This window comes from Nerophis ophidion, linkage group LG05 (genome assembly GCF_033978795.1).
Source record: "Nerophis ophidion isolate RoL-2023_Sa linkage group LG05, RoL_Noph_v1.0, whole genome shotgun sequence".
Taxonomy (NCBI): Eukaryota; Metazoa; Chordata; class Actinopteri; order Syngnathiformes; family Syngnathidae; genus Nerophis; species Nerophis ophidion.
In genome coordinates this window covers 40,383,616-40,397,544 of record NC_084615.1, presented here as the reverse complement: position 1 = coordinate 40,397,544, position 13,929 = coordinate 40,383,616, and the positions used below count along the sequence as shown (strand labels likewise).

Genomic DNA, 13,929 nt, shown 5'->3' with positions numbered 1-13,929 from the left:
GTATGGCCAAATATTGTGTGCAACAAACTAGTCCACCTACCAACAATTCTTGGAATGGAGTGGTCACATTGAAATCTAATTAAACGCTAGTCATGAAGTACGTCGAATGTCGCTTTCCTCTCCCTTTTTAGCTCTCTGCTCATCACCGTTCTTTGCCAACAAATCTTTAATAAAGTTAAAAGCAATGTTAGATGTTCATTCGTCATTTTTATGTATTTCACATTGTTTTCTGCATGTAAAACTATAATTATTCTTTATATATATTGTATGTCTTTTCATTGGCTTTCCATTGTTTCTTACACAAAGGTTTTCGTACTATTGGGTCTTTATTGCAACTTTTGAAACGAAAACCTGAGTAGCACTGTATTTAGTAGTGATGTGGATCTTACAACAATTCATTTTCATTCCAATTCTTGGGGTGACTATTCAATTCAGAATGGATTCTCGATTAAAAAATAATATATATTTATATATTATCTATAATAAAACGTTTTCCAAACCGGTAACAAAAGCTTCTCATTTAGCTGCCGATGAATGACATATACTGTACACACAGCAAGTAAGTGCAGAGATTGCTAAAATACGTCTTTTAATAAATTATTTAAAAATATATTGGATTGGTTCAAAATTATAATACGACTCATGGTTCGGATGTAAATGGACATTTTCTGGCACCCTAGTATTAAGTGCTTCACCAATAATCTTGTTCGAAACCACAATCAAGAACTTTATGACTAAATTCCAGTGACAATGCTAACATTCTTGAAGAATTCATCGTCGATCCAAATGGTAATGTTGGAGCTGATCCAACAGCGGCCTTTAATTGATTGGTCAGAATAAATCATTGATGACATTCAAAAGGCAGCACCTTTTTGTTGGACACCATTGATTACAATCGGTGCTTGGCTGAGACGCACATTCCAAATTCCATTTCTGTAACATCCCTTAAGCCAGAGGTGTCCAAAATACATACAGAAAAAGTTATGAATGCGGGTGCTAATATCTGTAAACTAGCTGAGCAAATATCGACATCTTAGCTTTGTGTTTTAGGTCACAAAGTAAAATAGTGATATTTGTTGCCCAACCCCATTGAGATATTCAATTTTTTCTTACAGTTTAGGGCTAAGGGCTATAGCTCACTTGAAAAAATGACCACATCTTACAAGAAATGCGTACAAATAAATGTTCATTGTGACAGATATCATCAAAGACCATGTACGGAAAGATGCATAGATAGTTGGCCGTTTTGGTTTTCAGGTCCTGTTTTGAGGGGAACTGGGCTGGTTTGATCATTTATTTGTTGTTTCTGTAATGTTCTAACCCGGGACATGTTGTTTTTTTTCTGTAGAATTTGTTTTGGACCAAAAAAAAAAAAATAACCGCAAATGGAGATTTGGACACCCCTGCCCTAAGGGATTGCAGAAAGACGGGAAAACAATATCCCCCACAGTCATATCGGAGTGAGGGCCAGATGGTAGTGAGGAGGTTCAACTTGGAAAACAAAAAAAACAAACAATTAGGTAATCAATCAATCAATCAATTAATCAATCAAAGCTTGATTTTAGGAAGCCTTTGCAGTTTCCAAGTAGTTAAATCTTATAAACTGCTGCGCTTGCATGTAATTAAATATTGGACAAATCACCAAGCCATCATTATTTAAAGCGTCTAATTCATCGGAAAATCCACCAAAAAACAAACCACATCATTCATTAGTTCAACAGCATTTAAGATGACGTCTCCAACAACAAGTAGCTAATTTAATCCAAGCAAGGTCATTGGGGAACGTTAGCGACAGGAAGCTAGTCCAGCGTAGTTAACGTAAGTGTGGCTCCTGGAAGTGGGTCACAGTAGGGTTGACGTGATACAAAGTGGCACGCGCAGGGGGAGGCGGGTGGACGGCTAGTACAGCCATCCACGTCACTGGTACGGTCTTACGCACAAATAAGGATGCATCAGCTCCATTGACGTTGTAAACAACACCATTGGTGAAGAAATCAGTGGCGTGCCAACATGGATGTTGCTCCCCGCCAGCCCATGCTGAGCTTTCTCCTCAAGTTATCTGCTCCGCGGATCTCATTTAGCTCATGCATAAGTAATAACAGCCTTTCCCTGGGCGCTTGTTGTGTATCAAGCAGTGGATACCGAGCACAGTCCTGCAGGCTAATTAGTTTATTTTAGCTCTTTCTGGAGCCGGAGGGACGGCAGGATAAAAGGATGGAGGAGAAGCAGGGGAGGCTTTAATTGCCTGACCCTCTCCTCCCGTCCCTCCTCTGTGGATCAGGGTGTTAAAGGAGCTGCTGGATTCTACTGTGCGTGCAAGTGGATGGTCCCATGACAGATTAGCACCAGGACCACTCAGTCATAGCATGTGATGCTGAAATGATGCAGTGTGAGGTTGAAATGTACCCCCGCAATGCCGCTAGTAGCTCAAGCTTTTCCTCCAGGGTTAGACGTTGTTGCTGCTTTTTTGTCTCAGTGTCAACACTGAAGAGGAATGTGCACTTCTTAAGTGTGTTTACATATATTATGTAATTATTACGTATAGTTCTTATATTTTATATTGCTACTACGGTACATTTTTTGTCTATTTTATACCTGCTTTGTCTTTTCCATCCTTACACTTTCCATCCTTTGTAACTGAGCTACTGTGTGGAACAATTTCCCATGTGGATCATTGAAGTTTGTCTAAGTCTAAGTCTAAATTTTCACAGTAGTACCCTTTATTCGGGTAATCTAAATCTCTTTCAAGTTCGGGATTAGTTTTGTGTGGGGTAAACTCTGCAATAGAACTCCAATGCTAGTTCGACTAGTTTGACACTGGTGGGTTATGGTGAGAAAACAAACCTCAATCCGAATGAATCAGGTTTAACCCTGAAATAAATCAAAAGTGATGGGACAAACAAATGAAGTACTGTAGATAACTTTATAATAAAACTAAAATCAATAAAACTAGTCACATTTACATGGCTACACCGTGGTAGAAGTGTGAAATGTTTAATTAATGTTTCGCATTAATTTCCGTTTTTGGGTCAATTGTCACATTTCTAGGGCTGCAACTAACGATTAATTTGATAATCGATTAATCTGTTGATTATTACTTTGATTAATCGATTAATAGTTGGATAAAAGAGACAAACTACATTTCTATCCTTTCCAATACTTTATTTTAAAAAACAGCATACTTAGACTTAGACAAATTTTAATGATCCACAAGGGAAATTGTTTTGGCACCATGTCTTTTCGACTTGCCAAATAAAACAAGGCAAGTGTTAAAAAATGTGTTGTTTTTTTTTTAATAAAGTGCACCATTGTCATGCACAATAGCAATAATTTTGCTTAGGGGAATTTCAAACCTAGTCTACTACCTATTCCAACCACTCTGCAATGTTGGATGCTGAATGTCTTTTCTCTAGTGGCATGTCGTAAGGCAGATTGACTTCATGTTCCATTCATCTCCAATGTAGTGGCATGTATTGCCAAGGTGGCTACACTTGTCCACACATCAGTAGTGAGAGCAAATTTTCTCTGGGTGGCTTTTATGTCAGTCTGTATTGCTTGGAATGTCTGCTCTTACTTCCTCTCCATCAGTTTGGTAAAATGGTTCCTCGAGGGAACAGTGTAACCAGGGTTGAGGATGTGAATCATTTGTCTAAAACCTTCATCCTCCACCATTGATAGTGGCCTCATGTCAGTTACCAACATATTCAGGTAGCATCAGTCAATGCAGCCGCTTGCTGTGGTGTGCACACCTTCCTTTGTACCAAGTCTCTAATGCTGGCTTGTTTCTTTCTGAAATGAGAGAAACCATATTATTAACGTACATAGTAGCATCATTTACATGTAACTCAATACACACCCAGTTGATTTAATTAATAATTTCTGACGTAAAAGACAAATACGCCACCACATTAAAAAAAACAGCTAAATTAAATAAATGGACTTTGGAGTTGCAGAATACACCAATAACAACACAGAAATGTAACTCATCAGAACTGGGTCAGATATTGTACACGTTTCTGTTTTGAATAATAAAGGATTCATTTTACGCTGCCTCCGAATCATAGCATGAAATATTCCAGCACCTCCATAACGTTTAGTTATACTAAAGTGTCACTCAAGTCTAAATAGATTTATATGGCTTTTTGGGGCCCGGCTACATCGATCCATTATGAAACGAACCTGAGATATTTCTTTCCGTTATGTTTATTTCCAAATTGTTAACCGTGCGTTTTTGCTCTCAAAACGGAGTCAAATGTGCGGGAGACACATTATCAGCCCTACGTTGCAAGAAAAGGATAAGGTTAACGTTATTCACAAAAAAGAGCTGCCGTGCTTAACTCATGAATGCCTGTTGCCACTCATAACAACACAGAAAATTAAGTCGTCCACTCTCCAACACGTTCCTAACACTCTGAAAGTTACACAACAGTTGCTGCAGCGCTGCATTAAAAAAAATCTCGGACACAACGGATCAATTTATCCGGACTCTGGACTTAAAGTTACGTACCGTGAGTTCTTTACTTCATCCATGGCTCCGCTTCAGGTGCTCCCGAAGCAATGTTGTTCTTCCGTGCCACGCGACATCTATGCTGCACATTTTGCAGGAAACTGTATTCTTTGAAGTCTTTAAAGTAAAGTCCTCCGACACTTTGGACGACTTCGGACGTACACTTTTCTTCATTGAAGCATTAACCTCAAGATGTTTCTCCGCTGAACTAGCCGTACTGTTTTCCTCCGCCATTTTTCGAATGTTTCCAGGCAAAGAATACGGCGTGGTCACGTGAGCTGCACATGACACATCATTGGCTGTCTTACTGCCACCTCATGAGACGTAACCTCGACGCCGCCCTGGCGCTGTTTTGTACTGTTTTTGTACTTATTTGGATTATTGTTTCTCAGCTGTTTGTAAATGTTGCAGTTCATAATTAAAGGTTTAGGGGGAAAAAAGAATAAAAAAAAAAAAAGAGCCTCAGCGCATGCGCATTGCATACATCCAACAAATCGATGACTAAATTTATTGCCAACTATTTTTATAATCGATTTTAATCGATTTAATCGATTAGTCGTTGCAGCCCTACGCATTTACTTTATATGATTTACTACGGTGGACCTCGATTTACAAACTTAATTGGTTCTTTACTTGGGTTCATTAATCGAAAAATCTGGATAGTGAAGGACATGTCTCCATAAAAAACAATGTCGATACGAATAATGGATTCTAGCCTCGACAAAAGTCCATATTATAGTGAAGGTGTGTACATGTTGAACACAATATTAAGTGACACACAGTACTATATCAAACAAACATAACAAGGGCTGATGAATCAACTTTCTCTTTGGTAACAAGCCACACCAACAACAAGCTGTTGTCCTACGTATGTATGTGTGACTCTGCCAACACGCGAAGTCACTTTAGTGTCCTCACAAATGATTAGAAATCACAACAATCCTTAACTTTAACAACCATATAGCTACAATAACAAACACTATAAAAAGTTAAATCCACATACAATAACATCAACAAAGAACTGACGAGAAATGTGGGAGTGTAGAGAGGGATCTGTAGAGAAGAGCCATGTATGCGTGTTTGTTCTTTGAAAAAGGCGCCGCTGAACAAGAGGTAAATGTTTTTCTCTGCTGTGGAATAAGTTAGCTTCCGCTCCTTTTTCCAGAGAAGTACGGTCTCATCACAATTAAAACTTGTTGTGGTACGAAGCTGTTAATTCTTCTGTACTTATGAGTGCCATTAATGTACTCCTCCTCCTCCTTTTCTATTATTTAAGGACCGATTCAGGCACAGCTAAAGCAAAGGCATCATTTTTTAGGCTTTGATTTGGTACTAGTATTGGTAAAAATGTAATCGATAGCCATCTCTAGTGCCAGCACTTTGAAAAGGAAGGCAAGCAACAGTATTGAACATGTAGCAAAGTGCGATGAAGGTGTCTGTGTGGGCTGTGTTGGCTCTACCTTCTCTCCCCTTAAAGTGATGTTAAATATTATTTTACATGTATTTTGCATTGCTTTCAGCGTGTAAAATTACAAGTATTCACTATAAAATGTATTTTATGTTTATTTTTTTAGGTGTCTAGAATGGATTAATTTGGTAATGTGTTATAGGAAAATGTGCTTGTTTCCATACGATTCGGTTTTCATTTGCCCTTTTGGAAAAGATTGGTAACAAAAACCCAGTTACCAGTGTCATTAAAATAAGGCTGGTGAAGAACTAGTCTGGAGTTTTGCTTGAGACTCAAACAAGCAAACACACATTTGTCTGTGTCTGTCTTTGTTGTCCCCTTGTGGCGACGAGGGACGAAGGCTGAATAACCTTCACCCTAATCGGCTTGAGATCTGGACCTGGGTCAGGCCAGCAGCAGATGAGTCCAGATTAGAGGGTCACAAGGCAGAACCGGGAGATTAGCAGCTTGAGCGTTCTCTTGCTGTTGTCCAAGCACTCCACTGTGGGCTTTGATCCAAGTGTTTATAGTCTTTGCTATTAATGTGTGTCAACAACTCAGAGCTCTTCATCAATGAAAGAAACAAGGTCAAATCTTCATTATTTGTTTATGAAAGACGTTTTGGATCATTTTATGCTACTCATTTTGTGTTAAGGCTCTTTTCTGTGGTCCGTGACCACATGTTTTGTATCTTTGACGAGAGGAAAACCATCAATCTGATGCCAAAACTTTAAGCCAAACCAGCGTCTTCTGCAGTAGACGTTTATTTTTGCTCTATGTTTTTGGTCAGAGTTACACATTTTGGGGAAAATATAGCTCTGTTCTGCAAAATTAAATGTCCACTGCAGAAGGTGCTGGCTCTCATCAGGATATACACAACAGTCTTGTCTCCCCCCTCCTGCATTCCCAAATGTCCAGTTGGCAAAAACAAAACAAAAACTTGCTGCTGACTGTGGCTTTGATCACGTTGTACTGTATATTAAACACTTCTTTTTGGATAAAACACCACCTATTGAGATGCCGCCACTGCACCTCCTCTTCTGTCCCCGGTTTGAACCTGCTACCATCCTCAGCTTTATCGCTACTGCCACCAGCAGCGGCCGTGACGTGACGAATCTCCTACAGTCGTTTGCCAAACATGTGGTGAGGAAGTGTGAATTGAGGTCGAAAGTGAGGTTAGATGCGGTTATTAAGGGTAGGAATGTTCACTGTTTGACCCCTGCTCTCTTTTAGCAGCTGTTTTTTTAACCTCTCTTGTAGTTTTAAAGAATATTTCACTTTTTAATACATTAATGCAGCACACTTCTTCCTTCACAGAAAACCCTTTTGAACTCTGCATGGTCGTCTTGCGCTGGCTGCCAGATCGTTCTCTGTCTTGAGTTCTTTGAAATGCTAATAGAGTCTCCTCCTTCTTTTGTTCTTCAGATTCCTCCTCCAACTACATCAGACAGCTGGAGACGAAAGTGCGAATCCTCGAGGACGACAACAGCAAGCTTCTGTCACAGGTGAGGTTGCACACGTCAAAGCGCTTTTGGGAGGACCTTGCCTGGTCAAACAAGAGGAATCATGCATCAGTCATCCCGAGTCAGGATTAACTAGTTACGACATTTAATTACACATTAGTACCTTGGTTTTCATACGCTCCACTTTTCTTATGATTCGGGTTTTGACGAAAATGTTCTGGCAAATTTTCCCCCGGTTTTCCTATACTACACATCTATGTTATCATTGGTCAAAAATTGCGCGTAGCAAACAAGTTTGTTTCCGAGTTCCCAAACAAAGAATCCCTTGTCATTGGTGATTTGGCTTGCACGATATGAACAATATTAGATATAAATTATTCACATTTTGCCGACAATAGTTTTTATTACTACATTCTAGCTGTGTCTTCAAATTTGACAGCAACAGGCAAACAAAAACGTCCTCAACGCAATGTAGCATTCAAGCTAGTGGCTAACTTGCCTCCACGATGCAAAGCCACTTTGGAGTCAGTAATCGGTGTTTCCATGGCAGGAAATAAAGTGTATGTCTTACAAGTATCATTATCACTTGAGGACGAGGAATAGCTAAATATGCATAACTACACACTGCACAGCACTGCCAAGCCTCACGCTTTGAGCGTGATAGTCAAGCAGTTTAACACATTCTCCCGCCACACTTGACATTTCTCACGCTTATATTTCCTCATTCACTACTCTATTTATATTCTTCATAATATGAAACATTTCTCATTTTTCTTTTTTCTTTTTGTCATATTTCGAGTAACTGATTGATTGACCAAAATAACATATCCCAGACCAATCCATAAATTATTATGCCTAAATCCAGCCAACCACGGTAGGCACCATAGAATGTAAACCAATTAGAATCAGCGTAAGGCGCGTCTTGGTGTCTCTTATCTTTCACACACGTAAGCGCAGTGTTTTCATCTTGGCGACTTTCTCACTAAATCTACTATCTTTCCGACTCCTCTTGATTTTCTTTCTCAAGAAATCTGAAAGAACGTAACACTCTGTCCTTAACGTACAAGGAGCAGCTGAGCCTTTCCTCACAGGCAGGTCCCCAGTCTACTGAAAGCTTGTTCTAAAAACACATCTTGTTGTACTGTTAAGTCCAATGACAATTCAGTTCCATTCGATTCAGAGCACAGATGAGACACACACCACTGTTTTTGCCTTGGTTTACTATGTGAGAATAATGTAAATGTTTCATCACTGTCATTCTGCAAATAAAAACAAACCTATCGTTCATGTTAATGAGCCAGTCAATAGATTTGGTTCTAGAGGTGGGGTAAATCGATTTTTGTATGCATCGCTATTCGGACTTGTACGATTATAAAATCTATTTGTAAACTTCGATAATCAATTACTTATTGTAAATAAAGTAATGCAGACCATTCCAAAATGTGTCTGACTGCAGCGAGCCACCTCCCTGAGAGATCCGACTGGCACCTTTATTATAAGGCACTTAGAATCCCGTTTTGCACACGTTTCCATTAATTCAATAAATGTGATGGAAAACTTCTTATTAAAAAATGCACTGTTTTTAAAAGTTGCAAGTGATAAACGCTTATTTAGTAAAACAAAAAGAAATGTAAAACTGCATGAATATACACATATAAAAGATGCATCAATAATCCATTTTTAATTCAATCGTAGCTCTTGAGTCGTAATCCAATCGTGAGGTGGCCAAAGATTCCCACATCTATTTGGTTCATTTGTGAATATCACAACTCTTCAGTCTTTTAATCAAATTTGAAACTAACATTGAACAACATAGAACAAAGAAAATACAACTAAACTAAGAATCAACGGAAAAAAATTTGATTTAGAATTGTAATCATAATTTGTATTTTGTATCTCACTTTTAATGTCTCCCTCTTCCCTACAGTGTCAATTGTAATAATTATGCAAATGAGCCAAAGAAGTCACATATGAACTTCTAGCAACTTTTATGACGGTCGTTACTGAGGAGTTGGCAACACTAGAAGATCAAGAGATCGGAAGAGATTGAGGACAGTAAAGACGGAGATGTAGAAGAGATACAAATTGAGAACACAGAGACAGAGGACGAGATAGCGGAGCCAGCAGAGAAAGCAGTGGAGATGATTTTCATTTCTAATTTCTGGTTAATTGAGACTAGCATTAGGAGACCACAGTACAGGCAAACCTGTTGGTGGTGATAACATCATTCCTAACTGCACTAATATTGGCCATCAATCCAAGCAGCTGTGTGCGCGTCTTTGTATCTACATGTGCACAGCAGGGGAGCTGGTTGACTTATGAGAGTAGCATACAGTATGTGTGTTTGCCAGAATGGCAACGTGTTGACCTCGTGACGTCAGTGAGTGAGTGGGCAAGTAAAGAGAGAGCGGCAGGACAGGTGTAACAACTACATTATACCAGTCACTATTTAAACTCCTTGTGCAGATATGATATTATTTAAATGTTTACCTAAGTTTTAAGCAAAGGTGGTAATACTAATCGCCACGTTTGGTGAGGCCTGTCTTAAAGCAGCTGTTGTGAGAGAAGCGTATGTGAATGTGTTCCTTTAAGAATGGCAGTATGTGGGGTGAGGGACGTGAGTAAGTGAGTGGGCAAGTAAGGAGAGGTAGCGGTAGCATGTGCAGCAGTGTTAATAGCATGGTGGATGTCCGGGTGTGGCCTGTGGTAATTAGAAATAAAGAGAGAAAGTTGTAACTAATCGATGGCCTCATCATTCCGACCAAAAAGCGGAGCTTTTCGGACCCATTGGGTAAAGTGAAGGGTGTTAACCCCCGCCAAAAATCGGCCATGTAGGGAACGTCTCCCCTGCACTTCTCGACCAAGGTCTGGGGGCCGACAAGCAGGAAAGGTGTAAAGCAACACTTGCCGAGCGGCACCTGCCTGTTTAAAGGGTCACCTTTATTGTCAGTTTTGAAGGCCAAATACCTCCATATTGCTCTTCATGCACCCCTTTTATCAACCAGTAGAATTATAATTTTTTGCCATTCTTCCCCACCACAATCTTATTGCTTGTATGCACTTTGTGTGTGCATTTTGACACACTCAACATCATCCGTCTCGGCTCTGTAGTCCCAGCCGCATAGCGGCATTCAGATTAAAGGATGGTAACGGTATTTTTTAAAGGTGGTACAGTACCGATTTCAATTGATTGGTATTGTGATATTTTATTAGTACCGATATATACTGTACAACCCTAATATGTATTCATATATATGTATATGTATAGATATATTTGTATATGTATATATACATGTGTGTATATATGAGTGTATATGTATACGTATATGTACAGTGGGGCAAATAAGTATTTAGTCAGCCACTTAAAATAATGACAGAGGTCTGTAATTTTAATCATAGGTACACTTCAACTGTGAGAGACAGAATGTGGAAAAAAAATCCGGGAATTCACATTTTAGAAATTTTAAAGAATTTATTTGTAAATTATGGTGGAAAATAAGTATTTGGTCAACCATTCAAAGCTTTCACTGATGGAAGGAGGTTTTGGCTCAAAATCTCACGATACATGGCCCCATTCATTCTTTCCCTAACACGGATCAATCGTCCTGTCCCCTTAGCAGAAAAACAGCCCCAAAAGCATGATGTTTCCACCCCCATGCTTCACAGTAGGTATGGTTTTCTTGGGATGCAACTCAGTATTCTTCTTCCTTTAAACACGACGAGTTGAGTTTATACCAAAAAGTTCTATTTTGGTTTCATCTGACCACATGACATTCTACCAATCCTCTGCTGTATCATCCATGTATCCATTTTGGTATAAACTCAACTCGTCGTGTTTGGAGGAAGAAGAATACTGAGTTGCATCCCAAGAACACCATACCTACTGTGAAGCATGGGGGTGAAAACATCATGCTTTGGGGCTGTTTTTCTGCTAAGGGGACAGGACGATTGATCCGTGTTAAGGAAAGAATTAATGGGGCCATGTATCTTGATATTTTGAGCCAAAACCTTCCATCAGTGAGAAATTTTAATGATTGACCAAATACTCATTTTCCACCATTATTTACAAATAAATTATTTAAAATTCCTACAATGTGAATTCCTGGATTTTTTTTTTTTCAATTTCTGTCTCTCACAGTTTAAGTGTACCTATGATGAAAATTACAGACCTCTGTCATCATTTTAAGTGGGAGAACTTGCACAATCGGTGGCTGACTAAATACTTTTTTGCCCCACTGCATGTGTATGTATTGCCTATTATTTGCACACTGTTGACAAGCGTGCACTGAAACTTTGGCCACCAATAAAATACTTTGCTCACCAAAACCGGATGTTGTGATGACATCGCCACTTCCACTGGTGGACCACGTCTTTTTCTGCGTACCAGAATGACACAGTTTGCCTAAATTTGATGTACAAATTTCAATCAGGTCAAACACAGGTCGCGTTTCCTCTTAGACAGCAGTCACTTTTGAAAAGATCAGATTCGGTCAACCTTCTGATGTGGCCTGAATCTGATGCGAAAAGATCACATTTGAAGCACTTATGAGCATTTAGACTGAAAAAAATATCAAAATCAAAAAAATATGATTTGATGTGCATTGTAAACGGGGCCTGTCTTCAATTTTTCGTGGTGTTATGACATTCCAAAGACAGTTATGACTTTCTCGGAGACCTCGTGTGCTCAACCTTTTTGGCTAGCACTGAACACTTGAAGTCTACTGTACTGTATATTTATACATTTGAGTTGAGATTCTGAATGTAATACCATGCTGAGATGGACCCGGGTCAAACTGGGGTCGACTGAAGATCCGCTGGCAGCCGACGTTTGAACTCGCCGAAAGCCCCGCTTGTGCAACTTTTGAGTCGAGCCAAAAAACAGGAGATGCTAAGATGGGAGGCGGTACAGGCGGCTGCTGTCTGACGCATCGTTAGCTGCGCGGCGTGTTTATCCATGTTTAATTCATGGCGGAGTCTTCAATGGCGGGTGTTGATGCTCGCCCCTGTGGCAAAGAACGGCAGACGAGAAGAGATAAAAGGATGGGGGGACGAGGGTTAAGGGCGGAAGGGGGCTGTAAATGACAGTGAAGCATCACTCCTACTCCCTCCCCTCAACCCGGTTCCCGGTTCTTTTTGACTTTGCCTAAATTTGGATGATGCTCTGCTGTGGGGTTCACCGTCAGGTCACATGTCAGTCTGAATGCTCATTGTGTGAATTTTTAAAAATGTCTCCCATGCGACTGTTAACTAATATGACATCTTCATTCTTATTCCCTTTAATCTTTTCACCGAACTACCACATGTCAGTCGCAGAAGTTTTTTGTTTTGTTTTGTTTTTATTATTTTCATTTCCCAGAAGGCCGGCTGATGCTTATTGTAGGCTTGTATATTCTGCAATTATTCGTGTTAGGAAGTCAACCTGTTGGTCCTTTTTTCACACTTCATAATAACGTTGCGGTACTTTTGCCTCCTGGAACCTGTGTTTCCTAGATTTATAGGTTCCTATAGAAGTGTGCAATTGGTGTTTCCACCGCATTTTACAGTTCAGGGTAGTTTATACAAATCAGGCTGATGACGTATGTAGAAGTGATTTAGTATATTTCTACACTGATATTAGGTCACAGTTCTTTTAATCAAAAGTAAGTAATTAAAATACAAAGCAATAATATACAAAACGATATAATTAAAAAAATTAAGTGTACCGAATGGTTCTTAAAAAGTCAGGGTTTTGTCCGCTATGTCCAACATTCAGAAATTCATCCTCTCGGTAAATGATGAATTCATAAGGAGGGTCAGGTGATTGATTCCTTGTGGTCCATTTCAGATGTAAATAATAATATATGAATAATAAATGTCAGTGTTTATCTCACGCCGACAACACAAAAACATCGGCTTCAGCATTAGCTTGCTAGCATTAGCATTCTGTTCACTCGGAATGCGAGGCTAATAACTGCATAAATGGAGTGTCACGGACTACTTTTACAACATGTAATAAAGTAAATAGTTAATATGTAATTTTATTTACCTTTGTTCTACTCATGTGCTGCCTCCTTTATTTCACATTCATCCAACAAAGTCGGTAGTAAGCAGCTGAGGTCGCCACTTCGAGTCCGGTTTCATACTACCCTGTAAATACGTTTAAAAGAGTCAGTCCACTTCTTGTAGTTACGTGTAATGAAATAAAGGTTGTAAAAATAATAAACAACAATCACCTGCATATAGTTTAAAGACTACAGCTGAGTGAAAACACTCCAAGATACTTTCACTGATTAGCATTCTTCAGTGCAAAGATGAACCCACAAAAATTCCTGCATATCGAAAGCTGCTTTCGTTCTTCTTTCGCTCCATTGTCAATTTTGTTGTAATATAAATACACAAGAAATAAGAAATTAAGAACTAGCCCCTTATATTCCAATGGCGTTTGTGTGTTTGAAAGACAAATTTTCAACCAATCGACAGCACAGCCCATCCCCAAAAAGGTTCCTGGTCACTTGGAAAAGTCCAACCTAGCT

General features: G+C 39.3%; 1 protein-coding gene across 4 annotated transcripts in view; it reads left to right on the top strand.

The window, feature by feature from the left end:
- Window positions 1-13,929, top strand: part of LOC133553090 (coiled-coil domain-containing protein 85C-B-like) — a 92,377-nt gene that overhangs the window by 52,300 nt on the left and 26,148 nt on the right. For all 4 annotated transcript variants that reach the window (XM_061900926.1, XM_061900927.1, XM_061900924.1 and 1 more), the window contains exon 2: window positions 7,380-7,459. In XM_061900926.1, coding sequence (XP_061756910.1) covers window positions 7,380-7,459 — 80 coding nt within the window. The remainder of the gene's footprint in view (window positions 1-7,379; window positions 7,460-13,929) is intronic.